Below are 21,994 nucleotides of genomic sequence, written 5' to 3'. Positions count from 1 at the left end.
TTCTTCATCTGGGGACAATTGAAAGCAATATCAATTGTAACTTTAATTTTTTCAAAACCTATTTTTAATGATGGTTCTTAAATACTTTAACCTCCCCTGTTTAGCCCACTACCCACTAGAAGTAGTGGGAAAGAAAGGATATGGGGAAGTGGACCTGTTTAGAAAGGTTCTTTGGACCCCATAGGAAGAACAATATCAACCAATCAGGACCCCCCCCCCAGAGTTCCCAGGGACTAAACCACCAACCAAAGAGTACACATGGAGGGACCCATGGCTCCAGTCGCATATGTAGCAGAGGAAAGACTTACCTAGTGTCAATGAGAGGGAAGGCCCTTGGTCTTGTGGAGGCTTGATGCCCCACTGTAGGGGGGTGCTGGAGCAGTGGGGTAGGGGTGAGTGAGTGAGTGGGTGAGTGAGTGGGTGGGGGAGCACCCTCATAGAGACAAAGGGACGAGGGTATAGGGAGATGGGTTGGGGGGTTGGTGGGGGGGAAATCGAGAAGGGGATGTCATTCAAAATGCAAAAGAATAAAATAATTAATAATAATAAAAATGAAAGGTTCTTTGGAGAAACTCCAGCCTGTGTTCTCTGGGAATCCGTATTTCAGTTCACAGGTTAGCAGCAGCAGCTCAATCCACTCTCAAACACTCCACAGATATACCAGCAGTCCAGTTCAGTAAAGTTTGGATAGCAAACATGAATCAGCAGTGGTGGCAGTACCTAAGAGAGAGAGCCAGGCCTCGGCCTTGGCATAAATCAGCAGAGAGGACCAGGAGAAGTTCTTGGCTGTGCTGCTCTCAGTGAAGCAAAGATCAGCAAAGACCTGAGACCCACAAGTTGTTGCTATGCTGCAGAACCCCAACTTGAGTAGGTACCCCCTGCTAACCCAAGGGCAGTCCTACCAGGGCAAGAAGTAGGCTAAAGGCAGAGAGACCCTTACCTCCGCTAGTGCTCCTGGGATCCAATGCCCCTGGTCTCATCTTCAGTTCTATAGCAGCAAACCTGCTATGTTCTCCCTTTCCTCTCTAACCCCATTCTCAATGGATCACAAAGACTTTTTCCTCTGATCTTCCTTCCCCCTACTCATACCAGTTACTAAGCTTCTAACACACTAGGCATTCCTTGTGAATGTACCAGCTGAAAAAGCCAGTAAAAGAGGTAACTCATAACCAACACACCATCTGAAGATACAGAGAAGAAACAGAAACCCAGGAACAAAACACTCACCCAGTGGGAAAAAATACAGAAATCAGTGCCTAGAACTTTAATCATCCCAAACCCAGATTTCTAGACACAAGTGCAAAAACACAATCAAAGACAGCCAGGGCACTGCATCCTCTAAAGCAGAGCTAACCTACTACAGCAGGCCCTGAATATTTAACATAGCTGAAGCACAAGAAAAAGACTTTAAAAAAACTTTATGACTAAGATAATAACTGACTATGAATAGAGGTTAGTAAAGAGGAACTTAATAAATCCATCAAGACATCCAGGAAAACACAAACAGAGAATTGGAAGAAATGAGTACCTCCCTCAAACAAACCCAGGAAAATACAAACTAGAGGAAATGAATAAGCTCCTTAAAGAAAGACAAGGACACAAACAGAGTGTAAGGAAATAAATAAAACTGTTCCAGATCTGAAAATTTAAATAGAACCAATAAAGAAAACACAAACTGAGGGAAATCTGGAAATGAAGACTTTAGGAATTGGAACAGGAAGTACAGAGGCAAGCTTCTCCAACAGAATACAATACATGGAAGAGACAATCTCGGGCACTGAATACACATTTAAAACAATGAATGCACCAGTCACAGAAAATATTCAATCTAAAAAAAAAAAATCCTGATACAAATATCCAGGAAATCTGGGATACTATGAAAAGACCAGGGGCTCGGAGAGATGGCTTAGTGGTTAAGAGCACTGACTGTTCTTCCAAAGGTCCTGAGTTCAATTCCCAGCAACCACAGGGTAGTTCAATTCTCACAACCATCTGTAATGGGATCCAATGACCTCTTCTGGTGTGTCTGAAGAGAGAAAAAGTGTGCTCATATATATAAAATAAACAAGTCTTTTAAAAAAAAGAAAAGACCAAACCTAAGAATAATAGATATACAGGAAGGAGAAGAAACGCAGGTTAACCGCCCTGACCAAAGTGTTTCAACCAAATCACGGAAGAAAAATTTCCTCACCTAAAGAAAGAGATACTTGTCAAGCTATAAGAAGCATACAGAACACCAAATGCAGCAGACCAGAAGAGAACGCCCCCTTGCTACATAATAACCCAAACACTAGAAGTACAGAACAAAGAATACCAAAAACCCCAAGGGAAAAATACCAAGTAACATATAATGGCAGGCCTAGTAGAATTATACCTGATGTTTCATTGGAAACTCTAAAGGACAGATTGCTGCAGATTAAAAAGGCCACACATACCATCCAAGACTACTCTACTTACTTAGCAAAACTTTAAATCACCATAGATGGACAATATAAGACATTTAATGATAAATTCAAATTTAAACAATCTATGTACAAATCTACCCCTATAGAAGATGCTAAGGGGACAACTCCAACTCAAGGAAGTTAGCTACACCCTTGAAAATACAGAATAAATAATCCCACACTCTCAGTGGAAGTACACACACACACACACACACACACACACACACACACACACACACACCAAGCATCACAACCAACAACAAAATAAATCAACAATCTTTGGTCATTGATATCTCCCAGTATTAATGGTCTCGATTCCCCAGCAAAGAGACACAGACCAACAGAATGTATGGAAAAAAAGTACCCACCCTTCTGATGAATAGGGGAAACACACCTCCAACATCAAGAATACACATTAGCTCAGGGTAAAGGGTTGAGAAAAAGTATTCCAAATAAATGGACCTGAGTACCAATCTGGTATAGCCATTTCAATGTGTAACAAAATAGATTTCAAACTAAAACTAATCAGAAGAGATGGGGAAGCACATTACATTTAATCAAAACAAAAATCTAGCAAGAAGACACTCCAATTCTTAACATCTATGCACCAAACAAAAGGGAACCCACTTTAAAAGAAACTAATAGAGCTTAAATCACATATTGACACTCATATACTAATGGTGGGGGACTTCAATACTCCACTTTCACCAATGGACATGTCATCCAAACAAAAACTAAACTGAAAAATACTATAGCTAACATATTATAAAAACAAATGGGCTTAACAGTTATTTACATAGCATTTCACCAAAACACAAAATAAAATAACTTCTTTGTGTCATATCACAGAACTTTTCCAAATTTGACCACATACTCATATACAAAGAAGTCTCAACAGATACAAGAAAATAGAAATAACTCTCTGTGGCCTGTTTGACAGTCATGGATTAAAGCTGGAATTCAACAACACAAACATCAGAAAGCTTAGAAATTTATGGGAACTAAATTAAAAAGGGGCCAACAAAGAAATAAAGAAATTGAAGACTTTCTAAAGTTCAATGAAAATTAAGGCACAACATACCCAAACTTATGGGACACAGTGAAAGTCGTGCTAACAGGAAAGTTCATAGCACTGAGTGCTTTCATAAAGAAATTGGAGAGATCCTAGACGATCTATTTAACAACATACCTGAAAGTTCTAGAGCATAAAGAAACAAACACAGGGCAGAAATCAACCAATTAGAACCAAAGAGAATGATACAAAGAATCAACAAAAACAAAGAGCTAGTTCTTTGATAAAATCAACAAGATAGATAAATCCTTAGCCAAACTAACTAAAAGGCAGAGAGAATATCCAATTTAATAAAATCAGAAATGAAAAGGGAGCCATAGCAACTGACACAGTGGGAATCCAGAGTCATAAGGATATACTTTAAAAATGGGCATTCCACCAAGTTGGAAAATCTAAAAGCTCTGGACAATTTTCTTGGTAAATACCACTTACCAAAGTTAAATCAAGATCAGAGACAAATAATATAAAGTATTCTGGGTTAACTAATCAAGCAAGTGAAAAAGACCTGCATGATAAAATCTTCAAGTCATTGAAGAAAGAAATTAAAGAATATATCAGAAGATGAAAAGGTCTTCCAAGCTCATGCATCAGTATGATTAACATAGTAAAAATGGTTATCTTACCAAGAACAATCTACAGATTTAGTGCAGTCCCCATTAAAGTTCCAACACAATTTTTTACAGATCTTAAAAAAGCAATGCTCAACTTCACATGGAAAAACAAAAAATCTAGGATAGCTAAAAACAATCCGGGTCAATAAAAGAACTTCTGGAGGTATGACCATACCCAAAGACCCAAATATGAATGCACACTTATATGGACACTTGAGTTTTCTTTTTAAAGAAACTAGAAATATACACTGGAAAAAAACCTTGCATCTGCAACACATGGTTCTGGACAAACTGCATGTCTGCATGTAGATTAATGCAAATATATCCATATTTATCACCCTGTACAAAACTCAAGTCCTAGTGGATCAAAAACTTCAACATAGGGCAGGGGAGATGGCTCAGCAGTTACAAGCACTGCTCTTCCAGAGGTCCTGAGTTCAATTTCCAGCAACCACATGGTGGCTCACAACCATCTTTAATGGAATCAAATGCTCTTTTCTGGTACATCTGAAGATGGGCAACAGTGTACTCACATACATAAAAACAAACAAACACCCTCAACATAAAACCAGATACATTAATTCTAATAGAAGAGAAAGTAGGGAACAGTTTTGAACACATTGACATGCGAGATGACTTCCTGAACAGAACACTAATGGCCCAGGCTCTAAGATCAACCACTGATAAATGGGACCTCATGGAACTAAAAAGCTTCTGTAAGGCAAAGGACATGGTCAATCAGACAAAGAGGCAGCCTAAGGAATGGGAAAATACTTTATCAACTCCAGTTCCAAGAGTGGACTAATGTCCAAATTAGGCAAAGAATTCAAGAATCTTTATATTCGAAAACCAAATGACCCAATTAAAAATGGAGAACAGATCTAAACAGAATATTCTCAATAGAGGAACCTCAACAGGCTGAGAAACACTTAAATGTTTAAAATCCTTAGCCATCAGGGAAATACAAATCAAAACTTCTTTGAGATTCCATCTTACACCTGTCAGAATGGCTAAGATAAAAAACACAAGTGACAGCTCATGCTGGCGAAGATAAAAAAAAAAAAGGAGAACACTCCTCCATTGTGAGTGGGAAGGCAAACTAAAACACCCACTGTGAAAATCAATTAAGTGGTTCCTTAGAGAGTTGGACATTGATCCACTTCAAGACCCAGCTATACCACTCATTAGCATATACCCAAGGGATGTTCCATCCTACCACAAGGACATTTGTTCAACAATGTTTACTACAGCTTTATTCATAATAGCCAGAAACTGGAAACAACCCAGATAGTTCCACAACAGAAGAATGAATAAAGAAAATGTGGCAGTGTTGGAGGGTATGTGATCACACTGTAGACCATGGGATTGTGTTGTTTGCTGGGGGAAAAAAAAAACTGTTTCTAGATGTGGTATGGCTCACCCCCTAGCATCCACCTTTAATTCCTCTGGCTGGAATATAGACATGCTCTTAATACACACCTTTAGTCTCCCAAAATGAAGGTAAAGTTAGTTTGTAGAAGGAAGCACCCATGTTTAAAAGTAATGTCTAATTGAGTGGCAATGTGATGAAAGATTTGATAGAATGGGATATGCCCAACTCTTATAAGAAGAGAGAGGAAGTCATAGAAAGACACACGGAGAAACAGAGAGAGAAAAAGACAGAGACAGAAAGAGACACATACAGAGAAAGGAACTCAGAGAGAGACAGAGAGACAGATAGACAAAGAGAAAGCAGTTTTCCTGGGAGAGTTGTACAGAGACAGGTTGCAGAGAGAGAGAGAGAGAGAGAGAGAGAGAGAGAGAGAGAGAGAGAGAGAGAGAGAGAGAGAGAGAATAAGCTAGACCCCAGGTGAAGACAAAACGAGCCAGAGAATGGAAAGGAGTCAGAAGAGTAAAACAGATTGCTAGAGTTAGTTTTGAGGCCAAGTAGACCAATGCAGTAAGAATCTAAAAAGGCCAGTTTGAACCAGTTAGTATGGAAAGGAGTTTTGGGGCCAGAAGAGCTGAGTTGATTCAGCCAGGCAGAGATCAGAAAAAAACTAGGAAGTGGTGAACTTATTTAGTAGCAAGTCTCAGAGGCTGAAAATATTCTATTAGATTGCACAGAGGCTAGAAGTTTCCAGGACACAGATGGAGGCAGTAAGCCTCAGAGATCACAGTTAAGCCAGGCAAACAAAAATACTTTTACATGGTACATTTACACATTGGATTATTATTCAGCTGTTAAAAAAATGAAATCATGAAATCTGCAGGCAACTGGATGGAACTAGGGAAAAAACATCCTGAGCAAGATAACCTAGACCCAGAAAGATAAATATGGTATATATTCACTTATAAGTGGATATTAAATGTTAAGTAAATGATAACTAAGCTATAATCCATAGACCCAGAGAGGTTCAGTAAAGAGGAGAAGTCTAGGGGTTATGTAGAGATCTCCCTGGGAAGGGGAAATAGATTTTTATAGGTGTATTGGGGGTAAATGTGAATAGGACCGAGGGGATCAGGTAGGGAGAAGATGGGGTGAAGGAAGAGAGTATGAGGAGAGCCATTTGGAAGTGAGGAGGAACTTGGGGGTGTCTGTGGAAACCTAGAGCAGTGGAAACTTCCTTGAATAAATGAAGGTGATCCTTATGAGGACTCCCAGTAATGGGGGATATGGAGTCTAAACTGGCCATCTTCTCTAACTAGGCAAGGCTTCCAGTGGTAGGACTAAGTAACATTACATTGAGTTGTTAGCCAAGGGAATCCCATGGAAATCCCCAAACAATCCAGGCTGTTGCCAAGACAAGGGGCTGCTCTCTGAATACTGACCATGGGGCTGGGGCCCCATTGCTGAGGACAACACCTTCACAACTCATTAAACATGGAGAAGTTGAGCTGGAGCCTACGGGGTGCTCTCACCCCTCTGTTCTACTGTCTTGGGTGTAGGAAGGTACTGTGCAGGCTACTGAAAGAGAAACATGGACACCAACGCAGGAATACATTTTTTTTTTACCAACAATCTGTCCTGCCTGCAAAATATATGCAAGGGCAGTGATGGCACAGAACCTGTGGGATGAGCTAGCCAACATCTGATTTGATCCAAGGCCCACTCCGTGAGCTGTATCTGACACTTGGAACTTGTATCTGACATTTCTTGAGTGATCAAGAAACAGGCTAGCTAGCTCAGAGACCTAAGGTAAAACCAAATGCTACTGGTCATTTAAAAAAAAATCATTATATGTAAATACACTGTAGTTGTCTTTAGACACTCCAGAAGAGGGAGTCAGATCTCATTATGGATGGTTGTGAGCCACCATGTGGTTGCTGGGAAAATTTTTTTTTTTTTAAGGTAAACTGTCCCTTTTTACCTTTTACAACATTGCTTAGGTGATGTCAATGTTCTGTTCTTTTTCTATCCTTCATCATAAAATGTATAGTTGCAGGATACTTATGTAATAAAGTTGGAGCTACTTGTCACAGATTTTATTACATCAAAGATCGCATGTATGCTGTGGTTAATTTTTTTTATATATATTAAGGTTCCCATTTAGTGACATACAGTTCTATGGTTTTGATGAATATTCTCCTTAGGTTTGTTAAGACTTGTTTTGTGGTCCTACTCAGGATGTGTGCTGGAGAACACTGCATATAGACTTGAGAAGAATGTGCATGCTGCAGCTGTTGGCTGAAATGTTCCGTGGATGTCTGTTAAGATCATCTGGCCTAAAGTGAAATTCAAGACCAACCTTTCTTTACTGATTTTCCACCCAGATAATCCCTACATTGTTGGAAGATGGGTATTGAAGTCCTTTACTATTGTTTTACTGTGCTCTATCCCCCCATTTATTATTAACATTATTGCTCCATACATCTAGGTGCTTCAATGTTGGATGCATATATATTTGTAATTTTTATATGGTCCTTGTGAATTTTCTATTATTATATATTCTTTCATTGTTTTGTTTTCTTGATACAGGACCTCACTATGTAGCCCTGGATGGCCTCTGAATTTATAAGATCTGCCTGTTTCTACCTCCTAAGTGCTTGGATTAAACACCCCGGGTATAATGTCATTCTTTTTTATAATGTTTCATCTTAGCTTTCGACAGCCTTTTTTCTGACATAATGATCTCTGCTCAGTTTGACATAATTGAATGACAAAAGTGAATGCTATAAAATGTTTCCTGCACAGGAGAGTAGTGTGCTACATCACAAGAGACAGCCTAAGTCCTTGCTGAGGGCATCAGTAGAAGACCATGAGAAAAAAAGATGTGCATGTATATTTGTATGCATATATACATATATGCATGTATACATATCATTTTTTAATATATCATCTCACTGTAGAAGGCTGTACTTGAATTCAAGATCCTTCGACATTTCCCTCCAAAGTAGTTCTGAAATTATATCAGTGCTTTGTTAAATGCCGACTCCCATAGTTTCCAAATAATTTGTTTTTTTAAAAAGGAATCAGTGAAATTATTTTGAGATAAATAAAACCACGCAGAGATTTTTTATTACATTTTTATTTGTAATAAATAAAGCGTGTGTACATGCACATTTGTATTTGTGTGCAAGCAGAGTTGTGAAGACAACCTGTGGGAGTAGGTTTTCTCCCTCCGCCATGTGGGTTCAGGGAATAGAATCATGTCCTCCGGTTTGGCGGCGAATGCTTTTACCGCTGAGCCATCTGACAGGCTCTAATTGATTTTTCTTACATCTACTGTTTAATTTATATGTATTTAATTCATTCATTTATTATATGTTATTTAAATATATTATACATATGAATTATTTGAGAGCATCCTTTTAATGTTTAGTGCCTCTATCTTAATCTAGTGAGAGGCAGTAATGAATGTGACATAATCCTCTGTTCACGCAGTATATCACGCCATGTAATTTGTGTTGCCGGGACAGGCGTGGGAGCTCTGAGGTCATTCTCTTCAAGAGAAACTGAAAAATCAAATAGAAACAGGGACACGGAATGGGGAACAGAGAAATGAAATGGAGACTAGGTGTGAATGCTGAACAAGAGGTAGTAAACAGATGCGCCACACTGAGGAGACTGGAAGCCTGTAAGCAGGGAGGGGGTGGGGCGGGCTGGTAGGGACGGAGACCCCCCTCTGGAGGCGGAAAGAGGCAGGACCACTTCCGGCCGGGGGGGGGGGGCGGGCGGGTTACAAGCTCAGACCTGAGGAGAGGCTTGGAGAGAGCAGACGTTCTCTCCTGGCTCACGACGGCGAGGTGAGCTGAGGTGGCCAGCTTTGGGAAAGACCCTGTGGGGGCTTCAAAGCCGTGGCTTCTCGGTGATTGGCTCCATGCAACATTAAGGTTTGACAAGAACCTGGCTGGATTCGGGATCTAGCGGTTTTGATGTGGTGGGTTTAGAGGTGCCTGAACCCAATTCACACTGGGTAAAGGCGTGGGCGGAATCTCTGGGCTACGAGAAAGTCTAGACTCAATCTGGGGATGGAAAGAAGGGATGCAGACCTGCTTGGGATTGTGGAAAGGAAACATCTAGAAAACGTTCTGGCTGTTGCAAAAAGGGAGGAGGGTTGAGTTCAGGAGGGAGGTAAGGGACCCGGATCAGGCTGAAGAAAGGGCGCTGGACCCCGGTATGGACTATGGAAAGGATGAATCGAATCTGGACCAAGAAAAGGAGCGACAGAATCCTCTTTAAACGGACAGAGGACCAGGCTTGGAAGGGAGAAAGGGCGGGCTAGGATCCGGTTAGCACTGCTTTGAGGGGGGGGGGGCGGAGGATGCGCTGGTAGGGTTAGGGAGCTGGGATACACGAAGGGGTTATCGTGTTGGATTTGAGGGTGGGGTATCAATGTTGCAGAAAGGGCGGGGCAGGGCCCTTGCAGACGTGGACCAAGGGGGGGCAGTGTTGGCGAAGGCGACTGCGGCGCGGGGGGAGGGGGCTTGCGGAGGGGTGGGAGGTGCGGAGGGGTGGGAGGTGCGGAGGACTGCGGAACCACAGCTTGGGTGAGTGTCTGATGGTGGCGCGGGTCGGCGCGGCCTCACAGGATCGGGGGCGGGGGCGGGGGCGGGGGTGGGGGTGGGAGTAGGGGGCGGCGCGAAGAGGCCCTGCGGAGCCTGGGGGCGGGTGGACTGAGAAATGATGTAGGAGGAGGAGGCGGTGGGACCGAGATGTTCTGTAGCACTGAGAGCTGGGGACATATGTGGAAAAGAGATGGTTAGAGATGGTCCTGTCCACCATAGCGCATGCGTACTGAAGGCCTTGAGGACCAGGCGCATTTGGAAAACCTGTTATCATGCGCGCGCGCCCGTGAGTATGTGTGTGTGTGTGTGTGTCTCTGTGTGTGTGTGTGTACGCGCATGTGTGTGTGCGCGCGCGCGTGTGCGGGTCTCGATCTCTTCTCTGCGCATGCGCACTGTCAGGTTGCGGTGTGGTAAAGGGTATTAAGGTGTAGGTCGTAGAACTAATTTGCCATCTTGGAAGCAAAAGATGCTGGAGCTCAGAAACCACATGTTCTGGGCTTCCAGGTAGGCAAACGCAGAAAGATTTGGGGCCCAGAATTAGGCAAATTCTTTGATCCTTCAGATTTAGCAAGATGAATCTCCCCTCTCCCCATCCCCTTATTCTCCTCTAACTCAGGCCTTTTTCCTTTAGGCTCAGCTATTAGCCTTTCAGAAAGATGGATAGAAGAAATGACTATGGTCATCGGGTACCCACATTCCAGGTGAGACCTCTCTGCTTTCTTACCACGCATGTTGTGCCCTAAATTCATTTACCACTCTGGAGCCTATTACTACTGTGTAGTTCCATAATCCCCTCCCTTACCTGTCTTAGTCTTCCTTTGCATGGTACAGGGAAGAGGAAATTCATCTGACTATCTACTGCTCCCTCACCCTTTCTCAAACCCAATTTCAATAAAATTGCTCAGGAGGGGAGGCAACTGTAAAGTGGGGTGGTTATAGGGAGGTGGGGTGGCCCACAGGGATCATAATCCTAAGTATGTAGGGCCCTCCGCCTCCCTCTGGGAGCCTAGGGCTTCCTTTCTCTCCAGATGTACAGGCGGAGGCCACAGAAAAGGACGCACCAATTGCCAACCGATCTAAGAAAAACAGGAAGAAGAAGAAGAAGAAGTCTATTGATAAGACCACACCTGCTCCCCCTCCAGTCCCACCTGCCAATGATAATGCTAGCAACAAGCCTAAAGTAACTTTGCAGGCTTTAAACCTACCTATGTTCACCCAGACCAGTCAGGCTTCAGCTACTACTGAGGCACCCAATATGCAGGCTTCAGTTACTAATCAGAACAAGAAAGCCAAGGCAAAGAGAGGGGCTCCCAATGTATCCCAAACTGGCACTGAGGATGTCACTACACAGGTCAAGTCACCATTACAGGCCCAAAACCTGCCAGTTACTGCACCGACTATCCAGACTCCAGTTGCCAATGAGTCAGCTAATTCCCAGGCCTTGATGGCTGTCAACAAATCCAATAAAGCTTCTAATGCGAAGGATGCCAATAAGACTGTACCTAGCACCACCGAGATCTCATTGGCTTCGGCTGCCACCCACACAGCTACTACCCAAGGCCAAGCTGCCAAGGAGACAGGTAGTAACCAGGCTACGGCAGCCACTGTCCGAAGCAAGAACGCTTCCAAAGGAAAAAGAACAACTGCTAAGAACACAAATACTGACACTGAATATGTAGAGGCCTCAAATGCCCCTGAGGCATCTAGCAGACAGATTGAGGCATCAGCTGTAGTTCCAAGGCCCAAAAAGCCCAAGGGGAAGAAGGCTACCAATAAAGGCTCAAATTCTGCTTCTGAGCAGTCTGAAGCTCCACCTGATATTCAAATGGTCTCAAACCATGGCCTATCAGTCACTGTACAGATCAGGAGAGGGTCTAGGGCTCGAAAGGCTGCCAATAAGACTCGGGCAACTGAAAGCCAGGCTCAGAGCACTGAACAAGGAGCTCAGGCCCCTCAGGCCAGCATAAGTGCCCTGGAGACTCAGGTTGCTGCTGCTGTCCAGGCCTTGGCAGATGACTATCTGGCTCAGTTGACTTTAGAATCCACAGCCAGAGCCCGGGGCAAGAGGAACCGGAAGGTGAGCTCTGTATTTTGTGCTACTTTCCCATTCCTATCCTAGGTTCCTATCCTGTGTTCATAGAAGCTATAGGCTTTGTTGAGAAGAATGTATTCCATTTTTGTGTCCTCCAGTAGTTTGTAGATTGGTAGGGGAATATATTTGTGTATTTAGTCAAGACCTATTTGGGACATACTTTGTATTTACATAATGTTTACCCATATGCCAGACTTTCTGTCATATACATTTACCTAGGTTATATATGGGTTTCTTGAAAAGAGCTCTTACTCCCTGGGGACTGTAAGTCTGAAACACAAAGTCCCAGAATTAAGGGATCTATCTAATGTACAACATGCTGGTAGCCAAAGAAACGGGAAAAAATTCAGGCCATGTCCTTGGTCATCTTGAATGCTGGGAGATGACAGAGTGTTACTTAGAAGCCAGTAAAAGAAAAGCTTAGGAGTCAGAGCAGCTGCTATTAGGCTTAAGCCCCTCTATAGGGAAGGGTCTAGGGCCTCTAGATTCTAGGGGGACTTTCATTTGATAACTCTAGGCATTTTTCTTTCCATTGATAAAGTCTAAGCATCCCAATGGAGAAGACAGAAGTGGGAATAATTTCAGGCGGATCCCATGGGGCAGAAGGCCTCCACCACCCCGAGATGTGGCCATTTTGCAGGAAAGGGTAAGATTTTAATCTGCCAAAGTCCTGTTTTTCCTTCTGTTCATTCCCTGACATTCTTCCAAGTGTTCTGCCACTGGATTGATACCTTCCTAACTCTTTTTCTAGGCAAATAAGTTGGTGAAATACCTGTTGGTTAAAGACCAGACAAAGATCCCAATTAAGCGCACAGGTAGCCGTTTTGAGCTCTCTTCATCTCTACTCTCTGTCCTCATGGCCTGTGGGTAACCGTTTATGTCCATCACCTCCTTTCATATCACCCCAGCTGCCATAACCATATTTCACCATACCTTCCCTGACCACACAGGGCTGGGAAAAAGACCGCAGTCATCTGATCTCTGTACACCTTAGCATCTTCTGTTTCTTCCTTTTAGATATGGTGAAGGATATCATCCAAGAATATGAGGACTATTTCCCAGAGATCATTGAACGAGCAAGCTACGCTCTGGAGAAGGTGAAGGGTCAGCCCTGGGGGATGGACACACTGGGGAAGCTTTAAACAGAAGAAAGGTATATGCTCACCTTCCTGGAGGAAAGCAGAGACCTACATGAGCACATGGTGGCCTAGGGAGGGGCCGCCATTGATCACAGCAAGTCAGCGGTGGAAACACAGCTAGTACTAAAGCTGTGCGGCTTAGTCCTGGCTTCTGTCTGCTGCTGGATACGCCCTCTCATGCATTGCAGATGCTCACTGATTATAAAGATGTTGTAGATGTCTATCTTATGTTTATTACAACTTTAATGTGTGCTTGGTACTGAACTGTATGTTTTACATGCATTCTCTCTCATACAAAACCCTTACTTAGGTATACAACAATCTGCAGAATGTCCAACATGCTACCTGATACCTAAGATATATTTTGAGAACTCACAAGTTATTCTTTTACTTGGCAGATGTTTCGAATCAATCTGAAGGAAATTGATAAGCAAAATAGCTTGTATATTCTTATCAGCACTCAGGAATCCACTGCAGGCATAAAGGGAAAGTAAGCCGGGAAAGTGCTAGGGTGGGAAGGGGCTTCTGCTTCCATCCATCTATCCCTCTCTACATGGTCTATTAGAAGCTTAGGAAAGAGACCCTAAACACCCCTGTCCCCGCTCCCGCACACACTGGATCCCTGTGGGTACTGGTGGTGCTAGACTGAGAGAAGGGTTTCAGAGCCTGGAGTCAGTCGGACATTGCTGCTGCCAGGGTGACTTTCTCTCCAATAAGTCCCCAGGAACTTAGCCTGTTGTTATTTGTCTCTTCTACCAGGTGCCTGGCCTATCTGTGGAAGGGTAACTCTCAAAGGAGGGAGGGATTTCTGGGACAGACCATGATGCTTGAGAGCAGGAATGTCACTAGAGTTCCATGGGGAACTCTCTCAGGGGAGTCTGGGACTTTGGCAGAGAAAGGAAAGACATCCACTGAGTGTTCACGTGCCTGGGTTGACATGTCCTAACCCTAGGTAGGAGTAGCACTTTGGTGCATGGAGAGCTTGGCTCAAGAGTGAATGCACCTTGCCGTGGGTCACAGGTGGCTGGGACCATAGAGTAGGCTGAAGTCTCTGTCTGAGGAATCTAGGAGAGGGTGGTCTAACAAGATGCTGTACAGATGATGGCTCATGAACACAAACTTGCTCTATGTCTTGTTATTCTTTTAGGACCAAGGACACACCTAAGCTGGGTCTCCTCATGGTTATTCTGAGTGTCATCTTCATGAATGGCAACAAGGCCAGTGAGGGTGAGTGGCTGGGCATGCAGTTGAATAGGTGTCTGTGGCCTGAATTGCAGATGCTCAATTTCTGTCCTTGTCTCCTTCTTGCCTCCTCTTGCAGCTGTCATCTGGGAGGTGCTGCGCAAGTTGGGGCTGCGTCCTGGGTATGATTGGGCTCTCTCAGCGCTTGCTGTCCGTGTTGTCTTTTGGCAAGAGAGGACGGTCCCAGGATTGCATCAGCCTGGTGGTCTGGTGGAGAATGTGTGGGGTGGGGATGGCGGGTTTTGATCTGGCTGAATGGCAAAATGATTCTGAACTCTGCTTCTTTTCTCCTTTATGTCTTCTGTCTGTTCTGAGATGAGGTGTAAGGTGGACCTTCAGGCATCCCTGACAAAGCGCCATCAGGCCTTCACTGCTTTCTTCTAGTGGCCACATGCTCACTATTCTCTTCACCTGGTTGAGACTGCCATGTTGGGAAATACTTTCATTTGAGTAGTTCTGGACTATATTCACTGCTTATGGTTTTCTTTGCTAGGGTAAGACATTCACTCTTTGGAGAAGTGAGGAAACTCATCACAGATGAATTTGTGAAGCAGAAGTAAGTAGTGTTCAAGGCTCTGTAACTCTGAAGTGTTCTGCTTCAAAACTATTTAGTATCTTTCTTATACTCAGAAGGGCACTCTGCATCCTAGACCTGAGTTTTATTGAAATTTCTTGTGGTGAAGCTGTATTAGGACCCTTACCATGGGGTATACTCAGAGCAGGGGCCCAAAAAAGGACAATTTATTAACAGCACACCCACAGGAATCTGGGGTAAGTTTTCATAGGAGACAAAACCCAGTTGTGGCATTGTGTCCTGTATAAGTGTTGCCAATAACTACTTTGCATGGAACCATGTATGGGAATGAGTCTGGGTCTAAAGGGCCTTGAAAAAATTTCCCCAGGAGTTTGTCTAGAGGAGATTGCTTCATCTGAAGGTCTAGTGGTTAAATAATAGTTTTACTTGTTTAGAATCAGTTTCAATTCCTTTCTCCAAGATATCTGGAATACAAGAGGGTCCCCAACAGCAGACCACCTGAGTACGAATTCTTCTGGGGCCTACGGTCTTACCATGAGACTAGCAAGATGAAAGTCCTGAAGTTCGCATGCAAGGTAACCTTCCTGAGCTTAGCACGCTGATGGAATGGGACATGGGATGCTCCTAGCTTGGGCAGGCTGTGTGCAGTGTTTGGCAGGTATGGGAAAAGAATGGATTGTACATATACATAGAACCTCATCAGTGTTCCATACTGCAAGATACACATCTTTCATTGTCCAGCTATTTTTTATATATTGTACTAGTCAGTTCAGGCTGCTATTATAAAATATTAATAACTAGATAGCTTAAGGTACTGAAATTGTTACATTCAACAGTTCTGGAGATAAAAACCCTATGTTAAGATCCAGTACACTCAGTTTCTGCTATAGGCTCTTTCTCTCTCTCTGACTTATAGTTTTCTGTATTTTTTGCATAGACTAGAATAAGCCTGAGTTCATTTTCATGTCTTGTCTTACAAGGACACTATTTGATCAAAGCCTCACCCATTTCACTGAAGTTATACTCATAAAAGGCCCTGTATGCAAATAGAGCCATGATTAGTGATTTACTATTCAACAAGAATTTTGGGTTTCCCCAAAACTCAATCTATAACATACTTAGTTTCTTATCATTTCCCATATTATGAACAGGAACATTTGGGGTCTGTGATATAAACTTGTCGAAGGGCATAACTTGAGTTCCTAAGTTATCAGAGATGATGTTTAAAATCTAGACTGACCCATCAAAACACTAGAATTTTTTATTTACCACTATTAGTTTTGTGTGGATCTCATAATGGGTGCTTTACACATAACTGTGAGGGTTCTTTTTCTTATAATAATTATAATTTCCATTTTAGGTACAGAAGAAAGATCCCAAAGACTGGGCTGCTCAGTACCGCGAGGCAGTTGAGATGGACATTCAGGCTGCAGCTGTGGCTGTGGCTGAGGCTAAGGCCAGGGCTGAGGCAAGAACCCAAATGGGGATTGGAGAGGAAGCTGTGGCTGGGCCCTGGAATTGGGATGACATGGATATTAACTGCCTAACAAGGGAAGAGTTGAATGAGGATATACAGCCCTGGGGCAGATTTACCTTTGAATTTAATCCCAGAAACCAAGAAAATGAAGATCCCACCGCTAATGTCAACTTCCTCCATGGAGCTAGTGCCAGAAATAGCTTCAGTGATGGTGCTAGTATTAGCTTTGGTGGTATAACCAACCCCAGTGGTGGGTTTGGTGGTATACCCAACCCCAGTGGTGGGTTTGGTGGTTTAACCAACCCCAGTGGTGGGTTTGGTGGTTTAACCAACCCCAGTGGTGGCTTTGGTGGTATATCCAACCCCAGTGGTGGCTTTGGTGGTATATCCAACCCCAGTGGTGGCTTTGGTGGTATATCCAACCCCAGTGGTGGCTTTGGTGGTATAACCAACCCCAGTGGTGGCTTTGGTGGTATATCCAACCCCAGTGGTGGGTTTGGTGGTATATCCAACTCCAGTGGTGGGTTTGGTGGTGTATCCAACCCCAATGGTGGCTTTGGTGGTATATCCAACCCCAGTGGTGGCTTTGGTGGTATAACTAACCCCAGTGGTGGCTTTGGTGGTATAACCAACCCCAGTGGTGGCTTTGGTGGTATAACCAACTCCAGTGGTGGCTTTGGTGGTATAACCAACCCCAGTGGTGGCTTTGGTGGTATAACCAACTCCAGTGGTGGCTTTGGTGGTGTATCCAACCCCAGTGGTGGCTTTGGTGACAGAAATGGCATTACCTTTGGGACTGTACCCAACACCTCTGCTAACTTCAGCAGTGCACCAAGCATTAGCTTTGGTGACACACCCAATACTATCACCAGTTTCAGTAGTGGAGTCAGCAGTAGCTTCAGTGGCACACCTAGTACTAGTGCCACTTTGTGTAACACAGAGAGCATTAACTTTGGTGGTACACCCACCACTAGCACCAGCTTCAGCACAGCAAGCATTAGCTTTGGTGGTACACCCAGCACTGCTGGTAGTTTCAGTGGTGGATCCAACAGCATTAGCTTTGGTGGTGCTCCTACCATCAGTACCAGTTTCAGTGGTGGATCCAACAGCATTAGCTTTGGTGGTGCTCCTACCACCAATACCAGTTTCAGTGGTGGATCCAACAGCATTAGCTTTGGTGGTGCTCCTACCACCAGTCCCAGTTTCAGTGGTGGATCTAACAGCATTAGCTTTGGTGGTGCACCTTCTACCAGTGCCAGTTTCAGTGGTGGATCCAACAGCATTAGCTTTGGTGGTGCTCCTACCACCAGTACCAGTTTCAGTGGTGGATCCAACAGCATTAGCTTTGGTGGTGCTCCTACCACCAGTCCCAGTTTCAGTGGTGGATCCAACAGCATTAGCTTTGGTGGTGCTCCTACCACCAGTACCAGTTTCAGTGGTGGATCCAACAGCATTAGCTTTGGTGGTACTCCTACCACCAGTACCAGTTTCAGTGGTGGATCCAACAGCATTAGCTTTGGTGGTGCTCCTACCACCAGTCCCAGTTTCAGTGGTGGATCCAACAGCATTAGCTTTGGTGGTGCTCCTACCACCAGTCCCAGTTTCAGTGGTGGATCCAACAGCATTAGCTTTGGTGGTGCTCCTACCACCAGTACCAGTTTCAGTGGTGGATCCAACAGCATTAGCTTTGGTGGTGCTCCTACCACCAGTCCCAGTTTCAGTGGTGGATCCAACAGCATTAGCTTTGGTGGTGCTCCTACCACCAGTACCAGTTTCAGTGGTGGATCCAACAGCATTAGCTTTGGTGGTGCTCCTACCACTAGTCCCAGTTTCAGTGGTGGATCCAACAGCATTAGCTTTGGTGGTACACCTTCTACCAGTGCCAATTTCAATGGTGGAGCCAACAGTGGCACACTTTGCTGTACCAACACTGGTTTTAGTGGTGCACTCAGCCCAAGCACCAGCTTCAGCAGTGCACCGACTACAAGCACTGTCTTCAGTGGTGCAGTTAGCACCACCACTGGCTTTGGTGGCACACTTAGTACCAGTGTCTCCTTTGGTAGTTCTTCCTACACTGGCACTGGCTTTGGAGGCACACTCAGTACCAGTATCTCCTTTGGTGGTTCCCCTAGCCCCAATACTGGTTTTGGTGGTTCACTTAGCACCAGTGTTTCCTTTGGTGCTTCTTCTAACACCAGCTCTGATTTTGGTGGCACACTAAATACTAGTGTCAGCTTTGGTGGCTCTTCTGGTGCCAGTGCTGGATTTGGCGGTATACTCAGCAGCAGTACCAGCTTTGGCGGTGTCATCAGCACCAGCACTGGCTTCGGCAGTGCACTCAGCAGCAGTGCTAGCTTTGGTGGTGCCATAAGTACCGGCTTTAGTGGTGTACTCAATAACAGTGCCAGCTTAGGCGGTGCCATCAACACCAGTGTTGGCTTCGGCAGTACACTCAACAGCAGTGCTGGCTTTGGCAGTGCCATCAGCACCAGTGCTAGCTTTGGCAGTGCACTCAGCACCAGTGCCAGCTTTGGTGGTGTACTCAATAGTGCTGGCTTTGGCGGTGCCATCAATACAGGTGCCACCTTTGGTGGTGTACTCAATGGCAGTGCTGGCTTTGGTGGTGCCATGAGCACCAATGGCAGTTTTGGTGGTGCACTGAATAATAGTGCTGGCTTTGGCGGTGCCATCAATACGAATGCCACCTTTGGTGGTGCACTGAATCACAGTGCTGGCTTTGGCGGTGCCATCAATACAAGTGCCACCTTTGGTGGTGCACTGAATCACAGTGCTGGCTTTGCCGGTGCCATCAGTACGAGTACTAGCTTTGGTGGTGCACTGAATCACAGTGCTGGCTTTGCCGGTGCCATCAATACGAGTGCCAGCTTTGGTGGTGCACTGAATCACAGTGCTGGCTTTGCTGGTGCCATCAATACAAATGCCACCTTTGGTGGTGCACTGAATCACAGTGCTGGCTTTGCCGGTGCCATCAATACAAATGCCACCTTTGGAGGAGCACTGAATCACAGTGCTGGCTTTGCCGGTGCCATCAATACGAATGCCACCTTTGGTGGTGCACTGAATAACAGTGCTGGCTTTGCCGGTGCCATCAATACGAATGCCACCTTTGGTGGTGCACTGAATAACAGTGCTGGCTTTGCCGGTGCCATCAGTACGAGTGCCAGCTTTGGTGGTGCACTGAATAACAGTGCTGGCTTTGCCGGTGCCATCAATACGAGTGCCAGCTTTGGTGGAGCAGTCAGCACTAGCCCTGACTTTGGTGGCGCGTTCAGTAACAGTGTTGGCTTTGGTGGCGCACTTAGTACCACTGACTTTGGTAATACCCATAGCAACAGCATTAGCTTTGGCAGTGCTCCTTCTACCAGTGTTAGCTTTGGTGGGTCTCACAGCAGTAACCTCTCTCTTGGTGGAGCACCTAGCAGCAGTCTCTGTTTTGGCAGTGCATCTAACACCAACCTATGCTTTGGAGGCTCTTCTAGCACCAACTCCTGCTTTAGTGGTGCTACCAGTGTCAATTACAGTGAGGGGCACAGCACCAGTGCCATTTTCAGTTTTGGGAATGGGCTAAGTACCAATGCAGGCTTTGGAAATGGGTTGGGCAATAGTGCTGGCTTTGGCAGCAGCCTAAGTAACAGCACTAGCTTTGGTGGAAGCTTAGGCCCCAGCGCTAGCTTCAGTGGTGCCCTGGGCACCAGCACTGGCTTTGGCGGTGGACTAGTCTCCAGCACGGATTTCAGTGGTGGACTAAATCATAATGCTGACTTCAATGGAGGACTGGGTACCACTGCTGGCTTCAATGGTGGACTAAACACTAACACTGATTTTGGTGGCGAACTGGGCACTAGCGCTGGCTTTGGAGATGGACTGGGCAGCAGCACCGGCTTTGGTGGTGGACTGGTCACTAGTGATGGCTTTGCTGGTAACCTGGGTACCAATACTGGTTTTGGTGGCACACTTGGCACTGGTGCAGGCTTTAGTGTAAGCCTCGGCACTGGCAATGGCTTTGGCAATGGGCCTAATGCCAGCTTCAACAGAGGACTGAATACCATCATTGGCTTTGGCAGTGGTTCCAACACCAGCAGTGGCTTTACTGGTGAACCCAACACTGGATCCAACTTCAGTAATGGACCCAGTTCTATTGTTGGCTTTAGTGGTGGACCAAGCACTGGTGCTGGCTTCTGCAGTGGACCAAGCACTGGTGGCTTCGGTGGCGGACCAAGTACAGGACCTGGCTTCGGTGGACCAAGCACTGGAGGTGGTTTCGGTGGACCAAGCACTGGAGGTGGTTTCGGAGGACCACGCACTGGAGGTGGTTTCGGAGGACCAAGCACTGGAGGTGGTTTCGGTGGACCAAGCACTGGAGGTGGTTTCGGAGGACCACGCACTGGAGGTGGTTTCGGAGGACCAAGCACTGGAGGTGGTTTCGGAGGACCAAGCACTGGAGGTGGTTTCGGAGGACCAAGCACTGGAGGTGGTTTCGGAGGACCAAGCACCGCAGCTGGCTTTGGTGGTGGACCGAACACCAGTGCTGGATTCAATGGTGGACCACCAAGCACCGGGACTGGCTTTGGTGGTGGAGCCTCTGGCCACGGTGCCTGTGGCTTCCCTTACGGCTAGTGAAGTTTCAGGTAACTGCAATATTCCCATAGCCAGAATCCATAGGGTTAGCTATAATAGCTGGGAGATACTAGAGGAAACCCTAAGCTAGGAGGGGCCAAGTGAGAAGATGAAGAAAGGAAATAGGAGGAAATGGGCCTTTTGCTAATGTGTTTCTGGGTATTTGGCTTTGTTTTTCAGGCTTGTTCCCCCTGTTTACAGATAATGCTAACTGCAGCAGTCCTTCCCATGGAGCCAATGTGCAGCTTTGGAATTGTTGTCCATGCAGCAGCCTAAGCACTATTCCCCATCAGCTGAGTGAAACACTGAAAAATCTGCTGTTCCTGCTTTGTGTTTGCTTCCTGTGTTGTTGTCATATTTTGGTATCAAAGTTACATTAAATTTGCCAAAGGAACCTGAGTTTATTCTGTCCTTTAATGTGGCTGGATGTGATGATTTGGGTTCACAGAACAACTAGTATTCAACTTAGCTTTTTGGGAACCATGGGGCTCCAGCTAAAAGGCAGGCATTTCTCAGAGTCAGAGAGCTCTGGGAAAGTGTGGCAGGCCAAGGGATAATAGCTTGAGCAAAGATGGAAGGGGAAAGCCTAAGGAACAGGGCAACTAGAAGGTAAACTCACATTAATTTTGGGTAGTTGTGTAAGAATATAGGGATAAGAAGGGAAGAAACAGCCAGGCGGTGGTGGTGCATGCCTTTAATCCCAGCACTTGGGAGGCAGAGGCAGGCAGATTTCTGAGTTTGAGGCCAGCCTGGTCT

At 45.1% G+C, this 21,994-nt stretch overlaps 1 protein-coding gene across 1 annotated transcript; it reads left to right on the top strand.

Annotated features, from left to right (window-relative positions):
- The first annotated feature begins 9,315 nt into the window (after positions 1–9,315).
- On the top strand, positions 9,316–21,528 carry LOC127675122 (trophinin-like). Its single transcript, XM_052171086.1, has 13 exons — positions 9,316–9,440; positions 10,747–10,816; positions 11,098–12,192; positions 12,749–12,853; positions 12,959–13,022; positions 13,225–13,304; positions 13,745–13,836; positions 14,494–14,573; positions 14,668–14,710; positions 15,082–15,144; positions 15,584–15,698; positions 16,484–21,249; positions 21,419–21,528. Exons 2-12 carry the CDS (start codon positions 10,772–10,774, stop codon positions 21,236–21,238), a joined length of 6,537 nt encoding a protein of 2,178 aa, XP_052027046.1. The 5' UTR covers positions 9,316–9,440; positions 10,747–10,771; the 3' UTR covers positions 21,239–21,249; positions 21,419–21,528.
- Positions 21,529–21,994: the final 466 nt, after the last annotated feature.

This window comes from Apodemus sylvaticus, chromosome X, assembly GCF_947179515.1.
Source record: "Apodemus sylvaticus chromosome X, mApoSyl1.1, whole genome shotgun sequence".
Taxonomy (NCBI): domain Eukaryota; kingdom Metazoa; phylum Chordata; class Mammalia; order Rodentia; family Muridae; genus Apodemus; species Apodemus sylvaticus.
The sequence above is the reverse complement of the archived record's forward strand: the minus strand, read 5'-3'. Positions and strand labels throughout refer to the sequence as shown.

Excerpts from the sequence above, each read along its gene's own strand:
- LOC127675122 (XM_052171086.1), top strand. The coding sequence starts at position 10,772 with ATGGATAGAAGAAATGACTATGGTCATCGGGTACCCACATTCCAG. Across the intron at positions 12,193-12,748 it reads GGGGCAAGAGGAACCGGAAG|TCTAAGCATCCCAATGGAGA; the intron begins GTGAGCTCTGTA and ends CCATTGATAAAG. Across the intron at positions 12,854-12,958 it reads TGGCCATTTTGCAGGAAAGG|GCAAATAAGTTGGTGAAATA; the intron begins GTAAGATTTTAA and ends CTCTTTTTCTAG.